Source organism: Cynoglossus semilaevis, chromosome 12 (genome assembly GCF_000523025.1).
Source record: "Cynoglossus semilaevis isolate Cse_v1.0 chromosome 12, Cse_v1.0, whole genome shotgun sequence".
Lineage (NCBI taxonomy): Eukaryota > Metazoa > Chordata > Actinopteri > Pleuronectiformes > Cynoglossidae > Cynoglossus > Cynoglossus semilaevis.
This window is the reverse complement of record NC_024318.1, coordinates 13,300,070-13,326,492: the sequence shown is the minus strand read 5'-3', so window position 1 is coordinate 13,326,492 and position 26,423 is coordinate 13,300,070. Positions and strand designations below refer to the sequence as shown.

At 39.1% G+C, this 26,423-nt stretch overlaps 1 protein-coding gene across 1 annotated transcript; it reads left to right on the top strand.

Moving 5' to 3' along the window:
- On the top strand, positions 1–26,197 carry LOC103387624 (striatin). Its single transcript, XM_008322353.3, has 17 exons — positions 1–369; positions 13,184–13,287; positions 15,547–15,620; positions 16,895–16,973; positions 17,976–18,140; positions 18,619–18,754; positions 18,863–19,025; positions 20,398–20,508; positions 21,430–21,573; positions 21,671–21,807; positions 22,455–22,630; positions 22,955–23,002; positions 23,443–23,564; positions 23,662–23,829; positions 23,916–24,056; positions 24,329–24,517; positions 24,619–26,197. Exons 1-17 carry the CDS (start codon positions 157–159, stop codon positions 24,786–24,788), a joined length of 2,340 nt encoding a protein of 779 aa, XP_008320575.1. The 5' UTR covers positions 1–156; the 3' UTR covers positions 24,789–26,197.
- Positions 26,198–26,423: the final 226 nt, after the last annotated feature.

The following is a 26,423-nucleotide window of genomic DNA, read 5'->3' as shown; positions in this document are numbered from 1 at the left end:
TCATTCAATGTCAGAGAGCTGTCAGAAAGTGAGTTCATTCCCTACAGCAGCCGAGCACACCGAGCGCGGTTGATAGATTTCAGCCTCTCTAGTGGTATTCAGAACGCCGACTCAGTCAGCGAAGACGACGGGCAGACCTTTCCACCGAGCCCGGCCATGGACGAACAGGCAGGGCCCGGTGTGTTCTTCAACAATAATAACAACTCCGTTTTACCGGGTTGTGGAAAGGGACCTCTGCCTGATGGCGACGCTGGGGAGGCGGCCAGGGCGCAGTACAGTATCCCGGGGATCTTGCACTTCCTGCAGCACGAATGGGCCCGTTTCGAAGTAGAGAGAGCACAGTGGGAGGTGGAGCGGGCCGAGTTACAGGTAAAACACCTCCCTTTTACCATCTATTGGAGTACACGCTAGTGGCGCTACCCGGAAATTTGTGGTACTCTCGCTGAGTTGTTTTTGATTGTTCTGGAGACAAGGCTAGCTTGTTAGCTTTAGCTTACACAGCTAAATGAGCTACAGCGCCCCCTGATCAGACTGTCGACGGCTGTTTCAGACTTATTTACGGTGACCGTTCTTAAATAACTTTTCCTCCTCTCGTGGAAACTTTTAAAATGTGGTTTGAATGTAAAAACGCGTGTTAACGTATCCAGTTGTTTAACAATTACTATCATAGTAGAATTAGTAAAGGGAGACAGCTAACGTTAAGTACTCACTATAGCTGCACGTATAGTAAGTACCCCGCCTTGATTTCCACTACACTTAATCTGTAATCCCTGAAATAAAATAAAATAAAAATAAAAAACATGTGAAGCAGAGTGCTGTGGTTGTTGACAGTAGAGGCTGTAAAGCCATTGTGTCGTGTGTTTAAACGGCATTTTTATCAAATGGATGGTTGACATTGTCTTTAGTGAAAAGCATAGTATTCCTAATAAAGGTGAGTAGCACACTCATAGTTGTAGCCTTTATCAGATACACAGCTATTCAAAAGAGAGTTTCCTGCCATTACACTGTTCACAGTTTTATAGACCATAATGTTCAAGTCGGTAAACCTTGAAGTTAATGTTTTATAAATGCACAATGTTCCCCTTAATTTCTTATTATGTTAGTCACTGACTAGTCATCTGACTGTCTCCAAAAATATCTTATTGCACTGATTAAATTGTAAAGAATATAAGTAAGCATCATAATCAGAGAAGCAATAAGAAAAATTGTAAAGTTCTTATAGGGAGAAATTATTCATTTAGTCCATGGTGTAATAAGTCTGATACACTACTGGTTATCCCCGATATCCCATTTAGACTTGTATATCATTATCAATATCTGCTCTAGATTTTTGGGTAAGAAAGACCATTTGGAAACATCAACATATTTTGTCTCTGTAAATTATTCCAAGATGTCATACTTGGTATGCAGTAGAGGTAGATGGCCTTGGAAGCACTCACAGCAGTTGTTACAGATTTTGAGCTAGTGCTTTGTAAGTTTATATATGATTTGATTTTTAGGGTCTCATACTTATGTTGATTTCATATTATAGAATGCCAGTGTATCAGCAAAATATTACAAGAAAACACAAAATGTATGTTTGCATGTATTTATCTTTTTATCTTTTTTTAATTCCCTGCAAGTGGCTATTGGTGCAGTTTTGAAGAGAACCGTGGGAACACTCTGTTGCAGTTGTTGACTGTTATCAACATAGTTTTTTTTTAGTTATAATGTAATTTAATTCCATGCTCAATATATTGCCATTTTATTCGTTTTTTTTTTTCATTTTGACAAAGTGTGGTGCTATATAGAGATAACAGAACAAGACCAACTTTTGCCTGGTATTTTATTCGACATATTCCACCTACTCCTCACGGCTAACAAAGGGACACAAGGGAGACAGTGCATCCTTTTTAGATCAGTGACGTATGCCTCAAACACTATAGTGGGGTTTTGACTCATCAGCCTTGTTCAGTGCCTCGGTCTGGCCTGTGTACCAAGCTTCCTGTCTGCTGTCGTGTAACAAGCATATCACAGAAGTGCAGCAACTGTGGTAAAGAGCGGTGAGGTTGCTAAAAGGTTTATTGGAGGGTTTGTTTATGGCGGGAAATTGATAAGAGTGCGATTTCAGCCTTTGTTTTTGTTGCATGTTAGTCCTTCAGGCTGATTGAAGTTTTCATCATTATTTGAACTCCAAATGTCTTTGACTTTATTGCAATTTAAACTAGTCTATTGCATTTCTTATTCTCCCATAGCAGTGATGATTGACTGACTGGTAAAAAGGCTTGAAATTTACAAGTAATGTTAACCTCTTACTTTCATTTTTGGATTGTGTTCACATTGTCTCTTGTTTATTTACACTTCTTTTAGTGTACATCTTGAGGTAATTGGTGGATTTATGTTTAGCAGAGGCACTGTGAGGCATAAATTCACAGTAATATTCAGTCTAAATAGTGTGGTTATTGTGGGGTTTTTAATCCCTAAATCAGTCATGCTTATTAAGGTGAGAAGAACTTTTTTGAAACTCGAGACGTTTAATATGTACAATTTCACAACCCAGTGAGTACTGATGTTGCTTTTCTTCTGGGTTGTCAAACATGAAAAGGAAAACAGTTAAAGCTGTGTGTTCTGTTTGGGAGGGAGGCAAACCTCAGGGCTCATAGGAATGTTGTCCAGTCAGGCTCTTAGATCACGCTCAGAGCCACTCCTCACTCCTGAAGCAGTGCTGTTCACAAACTTGTCCTGCTGATGTGCAGTGTCTATGTGCGAGGGCTGCTGTCAATTATGATCAAACTCCAGCTGAGTGATCATTGACGATTAATGGATTGACTCAGTCAAGCTGATTTGCTCTGTGGGTGACATCAGTTTGTCATATTCCATCTTGGTAGTGAGAGCAAATTGAAACTAATGATTATTTGCTATCCATTTTCAGAGTGTATCAAATGCTTTCAGAATCTGAATCAGTGCTTTATTTTTGTTGATGTAAAGTGTTGTTTAATCATTTGATTATCATATTTGTACATTGCAATTTTTGATTTGTGGTTATTTTTTTTGTTTTGTTTTTCTTTGTTTCTTTGCTAAAGAATGACGTACCTGAACAATAAATGATTAATCATTTGAGACAGTAATTTGTCTTAGGTTTCATGCCTCAACACACCAATCAATCTATTTTATTTGAATTGCTCTATTAATTGAGCATGGTTAAAATTTAATATACATCTTGTACCAGTTTTTTGCCACATAGCATCTCTGTTATTGTTTAAATGTATTCCTATGTCCTAATTGTTTCATTGGAACACCATGATATAATCAAACAGCTTTCAGTGTTTGTCGTATTATATTTATAAATATATATTATGGAATATTTGTATAATAGTGATGTCACATTGCTAAACATATAAACACTCTGTGACTGAGGTTGAATTGAGTTACACCCCGTCCAGGCCTCCAGTAATGGGGAAATCCCTGCTCCATAAGGTATCTCCTTGCCAGAAGTATCTGTCAGCGGTCAGAATATGACACCAGGAGAAGGTTGAAGGTGACGTGGGGTGTAAAGCTTCATTTAGGTATAGACGGAAACATGGACGTGCTTATCCTGACCAGAAGTGTCTTCTGTATTACTACAGGAAATGCTTTTAGCAGACACAGACGCAGTGTATCATGGTACTTAATTTCCACGTAACTATATGGCCACATCGAATAAGTCAATCTTTGTTGGTTTACCACTATACTTGGTGTATTTTTACTTATAGAACGCCCTGAGCATGTTCACCACAGTGGTCAGTGTGAATGGATGCACCATACACATATAGAGGCATTTACAAATGGTAGTCGCTGTCATTCCTCAGCTGATACCACATCCACCTCCGAGCTGAAGCTATTTTTGTCTCGTCTGTGCAGCTTGGAATGGGAAAGTACAAAAAAGCAAAGTACAGCTTTTATCATCAAAAGTACTGCATATATACAGTGGTCACTTGTGGCTGCTTTAAATATTTAAACTCTTACTGTGTTACAAAAAACCCTGTAGTTTCTGTTAGGGCTGTCACTTTTTACAGAAGTCAAGTTGAACAAAAATTACATAGCTTAGCAGACCTTCAAAGCGAATGGACATGTAGTGCATGCTGTGGTTCTCTAAAACACAAAAGAACTCTTCTGAAAGTCTTTAGAACAGATGAAACTTGTAATTTGTAGTAGTATTTTCCTTGCTTAAATGATTGACTTGTCATAGCCCTTTTACTTAGGTCTCCATAGTTTGGGAAAAACCTTTTACTGCAACCCCAAAAGTTTTAACTGTTCCTGATGAATTTTATTTGCCGGACAAGTGCTACAAATGTGTTTGTGGTCGAAGCCTAGGAGAATTGCATTAATTCTTATTTTAATCTTCTTCTTTTGAGGAACTACAGTCTGCGTTTCTACTGCATGTATCTGCTGCATGTATACAGAGAAAATCGAGAGTCTAATGTCATGTCCTAATAATGCCACTTAACTGCTCATATCTTATCTCCTGTGCACAGAATGTACAGTGGACTACAAAGTATCAGGGCTCACTGCCCTATTTAGTCAAAACGTGTCGACAGAACTGCCACAAAAGCATCTAAAGGTCATTTTGATTATACTGTTGAAGTCAGGGTAATTGAGAATTATTTGTTTTTTTATGTAGGATAACATGAAGGAAGCCATGTTCATGAACTCTAGTCTGTTCCTCTGGGAGTTGCTCCACTGCCCCCATTGGACTCACACCAGAGCATTTCTCCGTGCTGTAGCGCTGCCCTGTGGGCCTGTTAATTCCTCCCTGCTTTATTCATTCACACTTATGGCCTCGGTCTGTCTGTGTGGGAGGGCAGGACAGCTGGCTGCCGTCCCCATTTTCATAGTAACTCATTGGTCTATCAGTTTTGAAGCTGGGGTCGCTATGTGATGGTGTTCTAATTTTTACTTTTTAAGTTTTCCAAGTTTTCCAGAGCAGTTTTGTTGTTCTAATTTGTATAATTACACCATATACAGTAAACCAAGGTTGTGTTGGTACATCACATCACTGCAAGTTCACGTTATACAGATGATGCCATGTTATTCTTTAACACAATCCTATTTTAACAACATTAAACTCTGGCAGTGGTTGATATAGTTTAATAAAATTAATTATTAACTATAAAGAGGAAAAATGTGTGTACAAGGGAAAGATTACAAAAACATTTCAAAATGAGATGAATTGTGTTACAGAACACAGCATTCCTAACAGAACATAAATATAATCCCTTATGAACAAATAGATATAGTCAAGAAAGCAGTTACGTTCACCCCTGTAACAATTTGATGCATAGTCACTAGACTCTGTCTAATGCTCTAGCCGCATATAGTATTTAATTATACTGTGCAGTACATGCTGTTAAACAGCATAAGTATATAGTTCTCTAACCGACTTCTAAACTTGGTACAAATGGAAAAACCGTCACATACTGTAAGTATGTAGATACATTCCTTTACCTATATTAAACAATGTTTTTTATGCTACCTATAATTAATGTATATGTTGCGCATGGATTTTGAGACATTGAATTTTCTAGCGGCTTTCTAGATATTGTAAAAAAAATTGCCTGTCTATACATACATTTTTTAGATTTAAAGGGTGTCCACATTATTGTATTTTTTTCCTCCTTTACCATCTTGTGTGTGAAGCTGCTGCTGCCACATGGTTGTGGCAGGGGCAGCAGCGCAGTCACAAAATCCATTTGTCAAAGAAAATGCTGATGTTAAATTGTACAGTAAATCCTTGCTTGGGCTTGTGAATGAGTGCATGTGCTCTGTGAGCCTTATGTAATATTTATGCAGAAACATGCAATGCTGCACCCAGTGCTGCACCCAGTATCCTCAAGAAACCTGACAAGAAAGGCGGCCTTTGCAGCTATTGCTACTGTAATACATTCTACAATTCTACACAATACTCCTATGTTTGTCTTTGCAGCATACTAATTTTTTTTCCTCTTTTACAGAAGTGAGCTTGCTCTGTTTAATATTTCAAGTTCGGGCAGATGAATACAGGCCCTAACTAATGTTGTTGAGGTTTTTCCTGTGGAAAACTGAATTACTAGGAGTTTGTTCCTTTCCTTTCTCCCTGTCATATTGTCAGATCTGAATACATTTAGTGCGATGAAGTGTGATGTCCCTGCACAAGTAAAATGCCGTTGTCTGTGTGCTTTGTAAGATAACACTGCAGTGTAACGTTGCTCTGTGATGTGTCACTGCAAAGTTTCAGATGAAGCTCAGGTTAACACTTGTGATCAAAATAACTCTTGTTCCAGTTTAAGTTTTTCTTTGTTTATTTTAAAACATTTTTTTTGAACAGCACCAAATAATATAGACAAATATAGAAAGTATAGATGCTAATTAATTTTTTATACCTACACTGCTGGCTTTTGATGCAACTACACAGCACCACTGCAGACAGGCTTGGTGCCCCTCCCCTGCACGGCAGCTAAACACATGAATGCTACTTAATATTCATGACACTGTGCTGCTGAACATGGCAAGTGCTGCTGAAGAGCCATTGCGTCCTCTCATGCACAGATGAAAAACGCAAATGTGGGTTTTCTAATTATTTTGAACATGAGGCAAACAGTCGAGGCCAAACTGTGGAAGCACTTATCTTCAGTCCCGCTGTTTACATTGAGGGTGAGATGAACAGAAATGTATCATAACCAACCAAGCAGTGCTGACCAGACCACAACTTTGGTTTTCAAGAGCGCAGCAAGTCTTCTGTTTCTACAACGTAAAACAATCAAACTGTTAAATGTCAGTTGAAACCCACACTTATGTCCATGTTGGGTCTTCTCTTCTGTAATGTTAGCCAATGGTGTTGATTGTGTAAAAAGTCGTGAACTACTGTGGGATTTTAAATTTAGCTTTTAAGTAGACTGCAGCTATGTTGTACACTATGTTTGTAAAGGTTGGTTAATAGTTTTTATGAATTGGGGATACACATGCCAGAGTATTTTTATCCTTTTAAAAAAAGCAGTACTACAGATATGTTTTTGTTTATGTGGAACAGCTATAAACAAGGCCCACTGTCTGTAGGCGCTGATACTTAGTTGTAAAAGTTGACAAAATCAGTCATTTGACTCAAAAATCAATGCCAATTAAAAACATAGCATCTAGTCAGCAAGTGTGATTATGGTTTGGTTAAAATTTTCATTCAATCTATTGCATTTTCAAATCACTTTCTTAAGAAAAATGTCTTAATTGGTTGAGAATTCATTCTTGATTGTAATTAAAAACATGAGCTTCATCATGTTGTAACTGTGACCATGTAAAGGACAAATTGTTACATAAGGATCAACTATGCAGTTTATTTACTAACCACACCTCAGACATGGTTGAATCAGGCTATATTATGTGTACATAGAGTAGAGTTGGTGCCTGATTCTTTCCAAGACAGCCTGCAGTTGTGAAAAGGAGTAAACACTTAAATTGGCCTCTGTGGAGGTGAAGAAACAGCTGGGTGTGAAACTTCAGTTTGTGGTGTTTTGCATTTCAGGAAGTTGGAACGAAAACAATGTAATAAAACTGAGGTGCCTCGGAGATTGGTTGAAAATGTCCATGTACCAGTTTGGTACCTTTCTCCATTTCTGTCCCTGCTGGGGAGAGAATGCTAAACAATGAATGACCAAAGTAATAATATTAGAAAATAATCGTCATGATAAAATGATGTTGGTTCATTAATTATTAATTCACATATTCACACACTAACAATGCATTAACTTGCCCAGCACTAGTTAAATCATAAACTTTAAGAATATGTTTTACTGCAGGGTTTAAAAGTATGTTCGAGCACTATTTAGTCACTATGCATGCTCCATTCACAAATGTGATAATATAAGTCAGTTTAAATCGCCACTGCCCTCATAGTGCCTTGCATTCCTTATGTTTGCTGTCCGCAAGCACCTCGAAAATGTACCCAATTGTGCACATGAAGAATGCAAAGGACAGATGAAGGGCTCAGTTTCCGTACTAAGCGTTGCGCATAAAATGGGCTTCAGTCTGTCTGTCAATATCTGTGTGTGTCTAGACCTGTCTCTATTTTTATGCGGTAAATATCGTAGGTGTGTTATTCATCCTTGAGGAGTAGTCTGATTAACCACGGTGCAGACTGTCAAACACATCAACAGTTTATGTACTGGGCTTTTTCACAGCAGACATTCTCACATGTCACAGTATAGGAGGTGTAAATGAAGTGTCTGTCTGTATTTAGCATAGAGGGAAAGTGTGTGAAGCTGTATTTGAACTCTTTTTTATTGTATTTAATTATTGATGAATGCATTTATTAAAGATTTTCATTTAAGCTGGGCAGAGCCACCCAGTTCAAACAGTAAACAGCATAGATTTTAACTGGCAGGAATTATATGAAGTATGTTCTTATTGTGAATATGTTGTTTTTTGTTTTTAATAAAAAAGAATGCTAACGTGGAAAAGTCAGACATTGTCTACATTGTTTTGCTCTACTTGAACTTACAGAATGCATTTTTTAGGCATTTGTCTTCCTGTAAGCATTCCAAAAATTCAACTGTACCACTAGCTGGGATTCTACACTGTTGCTTTGCTGCCACTGTTGCTTTTTTTCTGTTCCATCCAGTTTAATGGCATTCATGGAATGTACTTGGCAGGTTATCAGGTCAGCCATCACGTCGCTGATTGGTTTGCTGTGAGTGTAAAACCAGTATTTGCTGGAGTCGGTGTTGTTTGCATTGTAAATTTGGGGTTTACACCTGCTTGTTTACATGCTCAGCAGACAGCATAGTATAAGGGCCAATATGAGTAACTAATTTGTTTGTGTGTACCCCTAAAGTTTCTGCAGATTTCCTTTAATTGACTTACATCTTGGCAATAACATGCACTGCATTTTGTACAGTTTCTATATGATCCAAAAAAAATCTTTGATAACCGTCTATGTTAATGATGCTGGAGTAAACATGCCTTGAATCCATAGTTCTGTTTGTAAGGTCTCCTGTTCACATAAACAATGTTAATATACAGTTTATATATTCATTTGTAGACCCTTTTAAGCTGAAACAAAGCGCTTTTCTTTTGCTGCCTTCAGTGAGCAGTTGGTCTGAATGCAAATATAGCAGTTATAAGGAAAGCTGTTTTAACTTAAATGGTGCAGAAAAGAACTTTAATGGCCATTACGTGGTGGATTCTGTTTGTGCTGTGTAAAGCAGTTCTGTCTTTAAATGTATTTCAAATTGTGATCAATGACACTGAGAGCTTCTTCCAGCGTTGTTTTCAGTCATTTAAATAAGTTGAAAATCAACACCTGAGCTTGCGTGTGTCAAAGCAGTAAGTACGACACAGCCATTGTTACCTTACCGCACCAGAGTTTAACCAGCGGCCAGAGTTTAGTTTCTCCTCATTTCCAAAACCTGCACCTCCTTTTTCTGCCTCTGAATGGTCCCGTGCTCTAGCTGGGCGCCCCGTTCCATGTGTCTTACTCAGACAGACTAAGGAGCCCTTATCCAGCAGCCTAATAATGCAGTCAGTGTGAGGCAGGGAATTAAACGCTTCCTGTGTCTCTTTATGGCCCTAGTTGACTCACTGCATTCCTCCTAAGGTTAATTTTTGACAGAGGAGAGGTGGGGAGCCAAGGATTCACAGAGGTGCTCTCTCCTCTATCTCTGGCACTGCAGGGTGTCCAGGGCCAGGGTTTGTTGTGGGCAAGAAAGGTAAAGGGAATTACTTTTTATTGTAACACACCACACCACTGCACATAACAACACCTGACCTTTTTTCAGGGTTTTTTTTTATGTTACGAAACATAGTTTAAGCATAGTTACTTTCCCTAATTCCCCCAGATATACATTTTTGATGTCAGTATACTGCACCTTTGGGGGGGCTAGATAAACAACTTTCAGACAAGTATTTTGCTTCTCACAGTCCATTGTTTTGAGTCTCTGAAGATGAAGTTGAAATATGTAGTTTTTGAAGCATGCTTCATGTAAAGCAGGTGACAGATAAAGCTCATCTTAGTCTTCTTTGCAGTATAACAAGATAATGTGATCTCCCATTCTGGATCTCCTATTTTATTTATGTCAGCATTTTTATGTCCAATGGGTACTACTGTCACGTCTTAGCCAATATGCTGTATGTGTTTCTCCAGGTACTATTTAGCAAACTTCTATGTGGTTTAAAGGTGTTTTCCCCGCAAGTGTTTTTTTTTTTTTTTTTTGGTCTGCTTACAATTTCTCACATGTCAGTCATTTGCAATTTTGCACTTATTCCAGGGTCGTATCCCATAGCATGTCATGGCAATGTCACAATCATTTTTGTCTAGATTTACTGTAACAATTATTTTAAACTTCATACTTTATTGGATCTTTGGAACACTGGGAACTTTTTGTGAGCATCTTTTTTTTTCATCAGCCAACACATTTTTTTTTTAAATTTTTGCCATAATATTTTACCAAATGACCACCTGGTATAGACTGACTCGAAGTCAGGCAACATGTGAGGATTTATGTTCACAATCTTGGTCATTTCTTTTGTTTGTTCTCTTGTTGATAATTCCTAATAATTTCCCAACACATGGGATGACTTGTGTTGAGGATAAATATCACATAAGTCTGCAGGCATTGAGATTGATGTCTTAGCCTAGTTTTTTAGATCCATGTCTCAGAGTAGGACCTTAAGATTAGAATCCTGTATGGTAATCCCTAGAAGGATCTAAATCTGGGATAGTCGTAGTGATGATATAATCATGCCACTTTTGTTAAAGTGTTTATAAAGCTGACACTCATTCATACAGCTATGACATATATATATATACATACATATATATATATACATACATATATATATATACATACATATATATATATACATACATATATATATACATACATATATATATACATACATATATATATACATATATATATACATATATATATATACATATATATATACATATATATATATACATACATATATATATACATACATATATATATATACATATATATATACATACATATATATATACATACATATATATATACATATATATATATACATACATATATATATATACATACATATATATATATACATATCAGAAATTGCTCATCCCTGCTCTCTCTGTGCCTGTCCAAGTAGAAAATAACCCTGCTTCAATCCAGAAAGGACTACACCACATTTTCTGCTGTCACATAAGTCTTTTATTAACTCTTCTTCCTTCGACCTTGTTGACGTATTATTTATCGCTTCCCCAGATCTGTGTTTCTGTACGTGAGCATTTATTTTTAATGCACCAGGGGCCTATTTTTGGTGAGGTCTAACCTGTTTGGGTTTTGGCCTTGTGATGGCTGTTCTATGCTGTGGAGAGGTGGCAAGCATAATAAATGCTGTTAACATTCCTGTCAATCCTGAATGCATTAGTATAGATCCAGCTCATGTCAGATGCACATTAACCAGGATGTAGATTGGCCATGTTTAGATCTATTAGATAAATTGATGCATAGGCTGTGCTGATCTTCCTCAGCATCCATAGTTGGAATCACTATTGACTACTGGTCTTTGAACAATGCCAGCTAACTTTGCTAAACCAGTACTGAGATAGGTGAGAGCCCTGGAGCTGTGGCACTCAGGTTGCTAATTTCCTCTGCAGAGAAATGTAGACGGTATGAAATTCTGTTACTAAAGTACAGTCGTGACTCATTGTTGCAGGCAACTACAGCAGCTCCACTCAGCAACGATGTGAAACTGTGAAGCAGCCCACTCAAACTCACACCCTCCTTTGCATGTTGAGTGAAAGGCAGGGATTTAATTCAATAGTCTTTCCTATTTGAGACAGGACTCATGGTTTTAGAGCATCCCAGGAGAATTGTTGTTTTTGAGGTTTGATGTTTGTAGTGCTTTTGTCTTCAGTAAAGCAGCTATATTTAGGTGCGACTGACTCTTAGGTTTGTCTTTAGTGTTACGTGTTTGTATTTCTTGACATGTTTCAGCGCAGCTTTAAAACACACACACACACAAATAATATAGCACGTAAATAAGCATGAACTACCTTGAACTTATAATTGTTTTTTTTTATTATTCTCTATTTATTCCAGTTAATAAAAGCATAATATTTGAATCCAAGTGCAACTCCATGTTGTTTCTGTTCTGTTCTGGTCCATGCATGCTGCAGTACTACTGCCCATCACACACTTATCCACATGATGGCATGATTTTGTTTGTGTGCAGAAAAGTGAGCACATAATTTTTTTTCCTGCTTTCACTGTGTGCTTTAGTGCATTAAAAAAAATCAAGTCTTATGTTTGTTTAACTATTTGAATGCAAATTAACGTCACTTGAAATAATGAGTGTTAAACCTATTTAAACTGAATATTAGTTTAAAATGTAATGATTCTCCGGTTGGAGTTTGTTTGTGAATCTACTACAAATCATTGCATGATTAATTTGTTCTAATTTTTAAGTCTAATCCATATCATGTATTAGATCAAATAGCCAAAATCTGTTCCAATCTGATACTTAAGATTCAGATCAGCTAATTTGTTACTAATTTCATCTTGGTGCTTTCCCTAAGATAATTACCAAGTGTGGCAGGTTGAAGTGCAGGGAAATGCTTGACAGGAAAACAATGGCTCTGCACAGTTAAAGGTTCAAATGTTGTCAAAATCAGTATCTGAATGTTTAGGTATTGAAAAAGAATCTGTTTTTACCGCTGTGTAAGGTACCAACTCTTTGTCAGATCAACACATTGATGTGAGGTTAACGTATATATTTTCTGTACGCAGCATCTTTACTGGACTTTACACTGTGACCTTGTCTGTGCTGGTTTGATTTTTGTGTGTGTATGTGTGGGTGGGGTACAGGGTGTCCTCAGCAGTGTCATGTAATGAAGTGCTGACTCAGACTGAGTGTGTCAACAGCTGCTGCCTGTTACTGAAGTCAGAGAGTTGTGTTGAAGGCAGGGGCAGTTGATGTGTGGGAGAGTGAGTAGGTTGATTAAAATAGAACAGTAATATTTGTTTTTTTCATTTCCCATCATTTTTTACTGTTTCAGTCAAAACAGAAGTACTCATTCTCAATATACTCTCCTGGAACTGAAGTCTTTGTTCCTCGTCAGTTCAAATCTGAACCAACGGATAAAAATATTGACTCTATTTAAAAACAACCATCACTGTGACCTGACGTTGTATTTTTGTGTTGGCAGGCCCAGATTGCCTTCCTTCAGGGGGAGAGGAAAGGCCAGGAGAACCTAAAGAAAGATCTTGTGAGGAGGATCAAAATGCTCGAGTATGCGCTGAAGCAAGAGAGGTGAGTTCCGGTACTGCCCACAGCTGCCAAAGCCCACCCACAGTAGACAGAAATACTTCAGCTCTTCTGGGGTGATTTAATGTTTTCATGCTCCCAAAATAAAAACCTATGAAAAGGGAAATATAGAAAAGGAGAGTCCTTCAGACTCCATGTCAAAAATAACTCTCTCCTAAAAGACTGTTTTTGTTAAGTAACAAGTCCTTTGGTAAGTTAACAGAATTTCTAGCTCATCCTCATTCATATTCTATGTAAGCAGCCCTGTTGGCTCAGCTGGTGTTAGCAGACACAGTAAGGGAGTGAAAGTGCCAGAGAGATTCTCTCAGGTCCAGCTCGTGTGAAGTCTCTAGAGGAGAGTAACTATTGGCAGGAAGTTTTATTTATATTTAAATGTATCATATATGTATATGTATATGTGTGTATATATATATATATATATATATATGTGTATATGTGTGTATATATATATATGTATATGTATATGTGTGTATATATATATATATATATATATGTATATGTGTGTATATATATATGTATATGTGTGTGTGTCTGTGTGTATATATGTGTGTGTGTGAAAAGAGAGTGCGGAACCCTCTCTCTTACTAAGTCTATGTCAGTGTCACAGCCTGTTGTCATCAGCAAACCAGAAGAATGACATTGTTTCTCTTCTCCTGTTCAGTAGCCCGTAACCGTCGCACATAAGCCTTTCATGGTAGCTGTAGTGATACTTGGCTTTCACCTTCTTAAAAGCACAGCTGAACCTGAGAACAGAGAGCTTTCAGTGGCTTTATCTTTTTCTATAGCCGCCTCTCTTCATGTGAATTTTAATCATTAGGGATATGTTTACATGGTCTGGATGAGGTTAGAGATATTTTAGGTGTTTGTCTTCCATGCTCTTCATGTATTTTTTTGTTAAAATCCCCTTGATTGGCCTGAAGGAGTTAACAAGAAATGGAATTTCTTCTTGGCTTGGTTTTAATGATAACTCTGTTTAGCTCAGCACTCCTCACTGTCTCCTCCCTCTCTTTAACTGCTCTGTGGCCAACAGTGAAACATTTTTGTTGTATTAGGCAACTATAACATTGGAATGTGTGGAATTCTGTAAATGCAAAATGCAAACCCTGCTTAAAGCTATGCAGGGAATCTCCAAAGTCAAGTAAAGTAAAAGTTAAGAATGGACATTTTATTAAACCAGCGCTTCACAGAAATAGAAATGTGGGAATAGAAATTCAGGCTATGAGCTGGAGGATTGTCTGACTAATGAGAGCAGAGCAGAACAGAAGAGTCGTCACTGCGTGTTCTATCCCTCCTCCTCCAGTCTACTCCAGGGTTGGTGTTCCCTGAGAGGAACGCCGTCATTAGTATGAACTCGTCCTGATGCTCACAGTGTATATTTATCTGCTTTTCTCCTCTGAGATCACCACATGCTCTGTCTCGGAGGCAGCACCTAACCCAGGATTACTGCCACTTTGCCCAGTTGCTAGGCAACAGGTCATGTTTCCAAGGGTATCTGAAAACCAATATCAGAAATGGCCCTTTGAATGTGGGATGTACTTTAATTTGAAATAAATTTGATTTTAGTGGTGGTTGCTTCCTCTCAGTCCTGGGGGCAAGCTGTGGTCAAGAGTGGTAAAATAAAGTGTAGTGAAGCTCTCCTGGTCTCTTGCAAATAGATCTATGTGCAGACAACTATTTTAAAAAAACTACACTAAATAAAAAATAAAAATACTAGCTGATAACATTGCTTGAGTTGTGTATTAATCCTTTTTGATGTTCTGAAAAATATATATATACATATGTGTGTATACATACATAAATACATAGTATCAGTATAGTTTAGTATCAGGGCGAGGCCTGCAGTGAGAAGATGCAACATCAAATTAAACGTTTTAAAGGTTTGAGGCAGCAGTTAAGCCAGTGTTGTTACAGGTCTGGGCATCATGTCGTCCACGCAGTGCCTTTTGGGAAGCTCTTTCTAGGTAACGGGTTCATCTTTCACCAAATAGTAACAATCATCTGATGGGCCCTGCGAAAAACTGAGAAACGGTGGGCTCATACATCTGTTTTAGAAATCTGACCATAGGTTTTGAAATATTATTCAGAGGGTTGACAATGTATTGCATATGATTTACAGTAGTGGGGGGGAAATGCAGAAAATCTTGTCTTTTTGTGATCACTGTCCTGAGAGATTATAACAACGTGTCTCTGAGCCAACTTTGCTCATCTGTCTGCCCTCTTTTTCTTGTGTATGTTTACTTCCAGAGCAAAGTATCACAAGTTAAAATATGGGACAGAGTTAAATCAAGGTGACATGAAGCCTCCCAGCTATGATTCCGGTAAGTCCACTGAGGCCCATGCAGTGTTCACACTTCACCTCTTCACACCAAATCACTGCTGAGATCTCATACCATGAGTGACATGACCGTTTGAAATGTTTTTGACACATTTTCTCACATTTCTCACAGTTTTAAAATATAAACACACCTATTTAAACATCTCAGTTGTATTTATTTTCTTTGCTCGGCTCTTTTCTCATCTTGTCTTCTTATTTATCCTTTCTAAGCCTAAGAGTACATACAAGTCAGAGTCGAATCTTTTGTATCTTCTTTCATACTGAGCCAACGAAACCGACTCTGATCTCAAGACTTTAAACTATGTGTTTGAAAAAAACAAAACAAATTGGAACAAAGATATTTGACTTTACCTGACATTTATTGCATTAAACCTGGTTAGACGTGCAATAGATATTAACGGGTGCTGTATTTTTTAATGTGTATTTACCCAATTACGTCTCAATTCCTCTGCCATTAAGTGCGATTACATTATTTCCTCTCCTCTCTTCTCATCTCTATTCATGATGGCTCTTCAAAGCATTTGAGCCCTTGAAGTGTTGATGACAGAGAGGAGTGAAGGTGAGGGAGAGAGAGGTGTTAAGTGGAGGATAAGGAAGAGGAGTGGGAGGTGTTGCAGGCATGGTGGTACACCTGCCCACTCCTCACCCCTCTTAACGAGGCATAACCCATTTTTGATTCACCCTCTATTGCCTGCCTTACCAAACAGCAACCCCACAACACACACAAGCACAGACACACACTCACTCACACCCCATGTAAATCTTAATAACACATCCCTGTGCTTCATGCTGAAATACCAGCTGACTCCATAAACAGGCGATGAGGTTGTTGAAAATCGATGAGCGCTTTTAATTCCGTTTGTCTACGCTTCTGACAAAACAGTCATAAAGACTGTGTCTCATTGTGAATGATGCTGCAGGCACTGATACACTTAGTTGCCTTTTCAAGCATGCCCTGAGACACTGGTAAAGAAGAAAGCAGCCATTTTGAAAGAGTCAGAGGAGCATCAAAGTCCTGTTCTGGCAAAGAGTTTGAGTAACATCATGAGTAACAGTAATAGAACAGTTTAAGGACGCACACAGTGACCTCACGTTTAACCCTAACTGTTTGTCAACTCACTGATGGCAACAAAGCGCTGGATATGTGGAGTTGCCAGGATGCTGTGATGCAGGAATGTTCTGATTGTGTTTGCCGAGTGGAAGTAATGTCAGTGCCTGTGGTGTTTGCGAAGTCCTGATTTGTGTCTTCTCTTCCAGATGAGGCAAACGAGAATGAAACTTCTGGGTCATTCAACAATCAGCTGTCCTGGAAACAAGGCCGCCAGCTCCTCAGACAGTATGTGGACTTGTTTTTGTCATTTTAAAATCCTTCCTCGAGACTTTTTATCACAAGCAAAACAACATTGCATTGAAAAGAAGTGTAGTTAAATATGGGACACAGTTGATACTTTGTGACAGTTGACTGCATTGAAGCTCAGTGTTTTCTATGTAAGGTGCAGTTGTGGAATGGGGAGTGTTGTTGTTTTGTCCTTATGCCGGAAGCTGGAGTTGTCACGGTGCCAAGTAGATGTCTGAGGAAAAGGGAGAGTCGAGTGGTGGGACAGACAAAGGCGATGTTGTGTTACTTGTCACGCCCCTGATTCCTAAACTCTGACATGGTATCTGTGACCACACATTGTGGCAGAAGTATGCTTGTTTGTTTTGGTGTAGTGTAAACATGAAAATGTAGCCAAATCAGCTCAATTTCTTTATAGAAATCCAGTGGAGTCTTTGTACAAAAGGCGTCACTGTTACTTGTATCAGACTGTCTGGTTTTGAAAGCAGTGTCAGTTGTGTGGTGAGGTAAAAAATTACACCGTGGAAAAGAGCTCCCTCACTTGGTCAGCAGCTGTAACTGTATACTGTTTTTGTGTCCTCTTCTGTAACTGTTGGACTCTATAAGCATGTTAATCATCTTCTTACTCTGCAGTCAGTCTGTGTAAATAAACCTGGCTCCAGTCCTTTGCTTCAGACACCATAAGGCAGCCTCACATGTCATCTGCCCCAACATGTTGCTGAATTTATTCATGACTGTGTGTCAGGGGACGGATCAATAACGTGCAAAGACACTCCTCCCCTCCCCTTCGGTCAGACCTCAACACAGATTGCTAAAGCTTATTCTCAAACCCCACAGGGTTGGTTTAATATTTCATGACTAGCATATTTGGCCTCAGCAGAGCTGATACTGTTAACTAGACCTCTGCCTGAGGATACTCCACTTTTTACAGTAACCAGTTTCCATTTGTTTTTTTGAAAAAAATAAAGTCAATCTGGTCTGAACTTGTCTGCATTGTTCCAGGTACTTACAGGAAGTGGGCTACACAGACACCATATTGGACGTGAAGTCTCAGCGGGTCAGAGCGCTGCTAGGTCTAGCTGGAGATGGAGGTGGAAGGACAGGTGAAAGAACCAACACTGAGCCTCTGGTCAATGGGTCAGACACCAAGAACATGGGCACCAAAGGGTGAGTGTGCATCTTTGGAGGATCTGATACAGAACCGTGAAAATCTCCACACTTCGGTTTGAGTTACTAGTAGGAAACAAGTTTTAAAGCCATTGTAAAAGAAACAGTTAATAGTGCTTTACAAATACAAATTATAATTGTTAATATAATTTAGAAAATGCTTAATGAGCCGGGAAAAAAGTATTATAATCATTATTTGTTTTTATTACTGCCACAAAACCAGCTTTGATTCACATGGTTACACTTGAGATTTGTAGGATTATAATGAGGTCTTGTCAAACCACACAGGTGCTAATGATACTCACTACAGGGTAAAACACAGTCACTAATGAAATGTTTGGCAATAACAGCCCTCAGTTAGTCAACACGTATTTATTTTCCACATATGGTTCATTATTAGGTACAGTCACTACAGACGATGTCAATTTAAAAAAAGCAGATTTATTTATTTATAAGGAGCACCATTGTTCTTCAACAGGAAGGCTGAGCTGTCTGACACCAGTGCTGTGTTGGAGGCCTTCAAGTTTATTGAGAATGCAGCAGCTGAATTCAGTGATGAAGACGAGGAGGATGACAGTGAGGGGAAGGACAGGACTCATGTTGAATCTAGAACGGTAAACAAAAGCAGTCTTTCATCTCTTGGAGCACGCACACAGACACACAATGAAGCAGAAATCATACATGTATTATTTAATACAACCCTGGAGTTTTTTTCCCCTCAGATTCTAAGAAAGAAACCCGCATCATCTACATCACCAGCCAGTATGGACACCACTGAAGACCCTGATACGGAGGAAGCATTGAAGGGCTTTGACTTCCTGTCCAGCACTGACGAGATGGACACCTCACCAGAGTCCAGAGGCACGGGGGATGGTACAGACTGGGGTGAGTAGAAGGACTGTTCAAAACAGATGATGATTGATTAGAAAAAATAATTGAAAGATTGAAAGACAATAGGAGTCAATAAAATTCTAGATTACATTTCTAAATATAGTATATGGTTAAGCTGCTGCTCTTTAAAACTAATGTACCGGTCACAACCCTCACGTAGTATGTAATCTCAGTAATAATAATAGTTTCAAGAGCCAGGTGGTTTCTTCTAACAGCATAATTCTGCCTGTGAAGTTCAACAGCACTTCACATGTATGTAATTCTTCTACAGGTAGTGCTAATTAGTCCTCACACAGGGACATTTTCTTTTAGCAGAGCTCTGTTGCCCTAGCTCTACGGTGAAGGGCACCTAAAGGGGCACTTCACACTGTTGAAGAATTGTTAATCACAATGTGATGATTTTTTCATGCAAATATTTTTTATGCTTACCAACAATCTCATTTCCTTAACGGGGAATATTTGGCTTCTAAAAATAGTCCAAATATCTCTACTCAGTTCTTCATCCCTGCAGTTGAAACTCATGGAATTCCTGGTACTTTCCTAATTCCTGGAGCTAAAGCAAATCCTTTGGCATTATGTGTGAACAATTTGGTTCTTACCACAGACATGTACTATTTTGTGGAATATTGCATCTTTTTGGTCTATATCTAGGGTTACGACTGATCAACATTATCATATAAATGGTATGTTATGTACAATGTTCTTATTTTGTTAGATTGCAAATAGATTTAATTTTTTTTATTTTGGTACATGCTGACTGTATTATTATTCTGTCTTAGTTTGAACAGTGTTCATGAAGTACTTGTCATTCATATACCATGCTGTGGTCATAAATCATGATGTTTGGAGTTTCTTTGTTTAACCCATAGTGTGTGATCTCCTCCACTGTGTTCTCATAGCGATCCTGTGACCACAATGTGTCTCCACTCCTGTGTCGTCAAATCAGCTCAACTCCCTCTAAATGTCTTTGAACTAAGCAGAGAAACTGCATTTTAACTCGATTTGAACATCTTGAGTATCTCTGCACTTTAAACGTGGTTTAAAATCACAGGATTTTATGTGTTTAATGACTCAAAATCCACATGTGCAAATGAAAGATTTTACTAAACGAGCTATCACCTTGTTTTGGAATTGGAGAGAAAACTTTTGAACAAATAAAAAATTATGTCTGTTGATACTTCTTTTGTTAAAATAGATTTTAAGAAATTGTTTGGCTCAAGTCACCATGAGCTCAGATTTCTCCTCGAGGCTTGAGAAACCTCTGGGAGAAGTAACAGTTTAGGAGAGGTCTTCACCCAGCTCGGCCCCTCAGTCCGCGGGCAGTTGCTCAAAAGCCTCTCGGTCTGGTTTTGTTCCCCCACTATAGAGAAGGACGAGCAAGGTCCCATTTCTGAGGCCTGGGACGTGGACCCGGGCCTGATTACCAAACTCAAGGAGCAGTACAGAAAGGAGCGCAAGGGGAAAAAGGGGGTGAAGAGTAAGTCCTGTCAGGCAGTGCCTGCCTCCCTCCCCTCCTCTTCCTCCTCTCTTTGAGTCTAAAGTTCAGCCATAAGGCTTCAAATCAAAACCAGAACATCTTCGCTGGTTCTTCTCCTGCTGCTCCTTGTCATGCATCTGTCTGTCATGTCAGTCTCACCTGTCTCCATCAGCGTTGTGCTCGATGCATGTTCTGTTTTCCCTTTTAAATGTTTTTCATTTTTATTTTTATTTGCTTCACCTTGCCTCCACTGTCAAGCATTAAAAAAACTATCTCTTCCAGTCATAACAGCAGAGTGATCTTCATCTCCATGTGTCATCCATGGTGATGCTTTAGCTCTGAGTACTTTACTGCTCTTGTGTTAATGGATAATAAAGCTTCTTAAGCTCTGAGTCACTGCTGTTTGTCTTTCTGTAACTGTGGTGTGATGTTTCACTCTGTCAACTACTTAAACCTCGCTTTCTTCTATCGCTTCACATTTTCCATCGTGGACACATTATCACTATTGTGGGTGAGTGAGGAGGAGCCCAAAAATTAGCCTATTGTTTTGAACTTATTTCTCTATATTAGAACCGCCCATTTGTTTATGCTTAACTTTATTAATATTAATAATTGTTTATTAAATAACTTGTTGAACAACTTAGTCCACACAGCCCACACTAAGAGATAACTGTTATCTTTTAGTCCACCTGACGGAGTCACTGCTGCAGACCTTTATTTGCTCTTCTTTAATATTCTCATCATTTATTAATGTTCTTTTTTCCATTCAGCGCTGTTTTCTTCCCACATTCACTTTGTTTGTATCCTTTTTTTCAGCCTGTTCTCAGTTGTTTCTTTGTTTTTCTGTCTGTTTCTCTCCTCCACTTCTCTCTTTGTCACTCTGTGAATTAACCCTGTTGTTTTACTTTACCTGTCACACAGGGCCAAACCGGTCCAAACTGCAGGACATGCTCGCCAACCTGCGAGATGCAGAAGACTTGTCTCACATGCAGCCTCCGTCCACCCCACAAAGCCGGCCCAACACCACCCGCTTCAATGAGCACGAGGGGAACCGAGCAGACGAAGGTGCTCAAGTCAAAATACCAGTACAAACACTGGCTGCTACTATCACATCCTTTTATCATTAGTATTTGCCATATAATTATTTGTTTTTCCTCATCAGTTGAGGCAATGACCTTCCCACCAACCTCTGGGAAGTCATTTATCATGGGCACAGATGAGGCCATGGAGAGTGAGCTGGGCCTGGGAGAACTGGCTGGACTTACTGTGGCCAACGAGGCAGATAGTCTGGCATATGATGTAAGTGGGACAATGGGCCGCATCGTGATTTTTGACTTTTTTCTTAAAAATGTTTTTGTTCATGTCATGTTTACATAAGCGATGAGGTAACACTAGTTACGTTTGATTGGAAAGAAGCAAGGCATAAGCTAGTGTTCTATCACTGAATAGGTTACAAGTGTATTTGGCCCACATTAAATCTTACTAAAATAGTTCTATAGATGACAAACTCCAAAATCACAACAGAGGCAATTTGTGGCAGCTTGTGTCAGTTGCAGACTCACACTGTAAATTTCCCCATTGTGAGACAAATAAAAAACCAAATTATTATTGTTTCTGCATTTTCCATTTCTGGAAACTTAATTATTTGATTATTTGTGCAATAATTTGATTTAATTAAGATCATATTTGGTCAATCTGTGCACCATTTGGTCAGAGATTTTTTGTAAAATATATTATTATTAATTCTGTCATTTTTGGACTTTTTCCATATAAATATGTGAAGACTTTCACTGTGTAACATTATGGACAAAATAATCTTATTTACTGTGAAATACTAATATTCCATCCAGCATTTTACCAGCTAACTTCATATTCACACCAGATATATCCCTATGACTGTTGTTAGCAGAATCAGCCTTAACACTCAGAACTTACACTCTTTTCAGATTGGTAACAACAAGGATGCCATGAGAAAAACGTGGAACCCCAAATTCACTCTGCGGAGCCATTTTGATGGTATTCGTGCTCTGGCTTTCCATCCTGTGGAGCCAGTTCTTGTCACTGCATCAGAGGATCACACACTAAAAATGTGGAACCTGCAAAAGACGGCTCCTGCTAAAAAGTAAGAATATTTTTACCTTATAATAAAACGCTTTAACAACTCTTTCCTGGGCGCAGGGTGGGTGCTGCTGTTGTTTGATTACAGGCTCATTAGTTGTTATGGCCCATTTATTGAACAATAGGAAACTGCTCCCATGTGGCAGAGATCATCATCTGAACTCATTATGTTGCATCACAACACTGCAGTGATTGTCTGCTTTTATATTTATGAATCTAACAGAGCAGTAAATAATGAACCAACTCCACACCAATCAAGTACCTGAAATCTCACTGTTGGTAAATTCAGCACATTGGTTTTAAATGTTAACGCTGTTTTTGTTCACAGGAGCACGTCTTTAGATGTGGAACCAATCTACACTTTCAGGGCACACAGGTAAAAACTGCTTATTATTATTATTATTGTTGTTATTGTTATTATTATTGTTAGGGATTGTCCCAGTACCTTTTTATGACAAACTCATACAAATATAGTATTTTGTTTATTTGCCAATACGGAGTACTCCCTGATACATCTTGAGGTTGCTTATCAATAATCACATGATGAACTTGGAAAGCAGTGCTATATAGATGGATTGTACAGCTCTGAGGGTAATAGGTTGACATGCAGTGCGTGCATAAGCATGGAGTCACTAGAACAGCAAGTTTTTGAGTACAAGCATTCAAATGAATTATAAGCTCATATAATTATTACAGTATCATTCAATCCCTAATTATTACTTATTTTACTAATCTGTTATATTGTTATTTATAATTTATTATTCACTTTACACACTTTTCATAATAAACATTGATAATTCCCTTATGGCACCACAGGGGGGCAGTACTGAGCGTGGTTATGAGCAACACAGGGGAGCAGTGTTTCAGCGGAGGAGTCGACGGAACAATTCAGTGTTGGAACACCCCCAATCCTAACATCGACCCATACGACTCCTACGGTAACCATTGAGGGTCATAACTGTTTGAACAGATGTAAAGGTTTGTGTAATTATACCTCGATGAATGATGCACTGCTGCGTTGATCTTTGCCGACAGACCCCGTTGTGCTGCGTGGGGCTTTGTGTGGACACACTGACTCAGTCTGGGGTTTGGTGTACAGCAGTGTACACCAGCGACTCCTTTCCTGCTCAGCAGACGGGACTGTGAGGCTGTGGGACGCCAACACCACCTCCCCCTCCCTTGCAGTGTTCAACGAAAACAAAAGTAACAACTTTATTACTCTGATGGATTTTTACCAAATGATAGTTGTTACTACTTTGTGTGACACGACTCTCTCTGTCTGAAACTAGAACTGGGAGTTCCCTCCTCTGTGGACCTGGTCTGCAGTGAACCCGCCCACCTTGTCACATCTTTTACAAATGGCCAAATTGGTCTCTTCAACATGGAGACAAGCCAGCTTGTCCTCAGTCTGGAATCAAATTTGGAGCCAGGTACGTTCAGGTTTAATTGAATTCCTTCTAATTATTTTGTTAAGCAGCTTATCCAATAAAAAGCTGTTTGAACTGAGAAACTGGATTTTTTTTGAAGTTTTAAATAATATTTACATTGGAGAAATTAAATTCAAACATGTCAGTCCTGCTGTTAGTTTATATCAAGTTAAAATGAAATCAGAAGAAACTTAGGTCAGTGTTCATGTTTAAGGGAAATACTGAATTAACAGCTACTGAACAACCCAACAAAAATATATGTCTCCTACATGCAGGCACTCCCTGTCAGATCAACAAGGTCCTCAGCCACCCGACTCTTCCCATCAGCATTACAGCACAGGAGGACAGACACATCAAGTTCTTTGACAACAACAGTGGGAAGCTGATTCACTCCATGGTGGCTCACCTGGATGCGGTCACCAGTTTAGCTGTGGATCCTAACGGCCTTTATCTCATGTCTGGCAGTAAGTGCTTGTAATTTAGTTTAAGGTGCTCTGTGCTTTATGCAGCTTTTTCTTTTTTTTTTTTACCTTCCTCCACTTAAAACTATTTCCCGGCTCCACAGGTCACGACTGCTCCATCCGTCTGTGGAATCTGGAAAGTAAAACCTGCATTCAGGAGTTCACAGCTCACAGAAAGAAATTTGAAGAGTCAATCCACGATGTGGCTTTCCATCCGTCTAAGTGCTACATCGCCAGTGCTGGCGCAGACGCCCTCGCCAAGGTGTTTGTATGACACGGAGCTGTGTCCTCTATCCCTGCAGTCCCGCTCTCTGACTCCACCTCCCATGTTTGGGACCAATAGAGACACAGCAGAGGCGGGACTTCAGTCCCACCTCACACAGCCCACTGGTTTCCCATCAGACTGGCAGAACATGCAACCACCAGTCTGAAATGGGCCATGACTATGGTAGAAGGGGGCGGCAGGGAGGCCAGTCAGGAGGAGAACTGCTCTCTAGTCCTCAATCCACCATCCAGGCAGGCCTGGGTGTGAACGAATATAGCGCCCCCACCCCCTCAGACAGTTAAAGTATAACCTCCGTAGATTAGGAGGCTCAGGACAAGTGTTAAAATAGTGCAGAGTGCAGAAATGAGGTTTGGAGCCAGTCTTTCGCCCCTGTAACTTCACACTCATCCCTACTTTTATCGGAGCCTCACCCTCTCAGACAAGCCAAGCTGAGGGCCTTTCCTTCAAGTCAGGTTTTGTGTTCCATTGATACAGAATTGTGGGGTCGCCAAAGGTTCCTGGAGCTGCAGCGGAAGCCTCTCACCTCTTCCCTCTGGACTCTTCTTGCTGGTCTGCCTTTATTTTCCTTTTTAAAACACGTATTGACAAATGTGCCTTTGCTTTGAAAAGGTCTTGAATTTTTATTTTAACAAGCTTGTTTTGGGGGTGAACAGGCGAGGGAGGGAGGGAGGGAAACAGCACAGCAATGAAGCTGATTGTCACATTGTTATGGATTTTAACATTGGATGTAAAATTACAAATACTTATAATAAACAAAATATATATTCAGTCTTAAAATTTACTGTGCAGTGTGGTTTTGAGTGCTCCTTTTTTGGTAAGTGTGGCTGGGGATTCAAGTTTGTGCATTTCAAGACAGAGCTGGTAGATACAGACTATTAACTATAATGCCTGTTTGTTAGATTCAAGTAATTGTACACTTCGCAAGTAAAACTACAAGCATATGTGTCCAAAGTTAACCATCTTGGTTACATGATTACAATGCAGACATGGTTCTAGTTGTCCATTTTAGGAATTACCAATTAATTTTGGCCAGTTTGCTCTTGTTTGAAATGAATGGCTTGTACTGTATGTAGTTTTCCCCAAATGTATGGACATGCTTGACTACAGTGTGATGTAACCTGTTCAGATATATACAGTAGTCCGATGTTTAGCAGGAACTTAGCAGTGCAGTACTGTGGGACTATTCGACACAAAACGTTCAGCACTCGGCGCTGAGGGAAGAGAAACGTCCTGCAGATTCCAGTTTATGCGTAACTGTGTGCGGAGACGGACTGTCCTGGGTTTAAAGAAAAGTGGAGATGTTGTACATGTAGAATACAGCTTCAAATGAGCCATTTTCTCAGTCACTGGTTTGTATATGAAAGTATGTTCAAAATAAAACCTGCTGTAAAACATTACCTGGTCTTTGATGTTGCTGTTTGGCAGATCACAAATGCTGTGTTTCACAGAGAACTGATGTGTCTACGATGTACACAGAGATGCTGTGTTAATGCATGTACATACTGTACCTTTGTTTTGGTTTTACTTTAAGGGCTATCAGTTGAAGACTTAACTCAGTACAATGGTCAATGAATTCATTGGAATATATTATGGGCATATATTTGTATGTATATACAAATATGT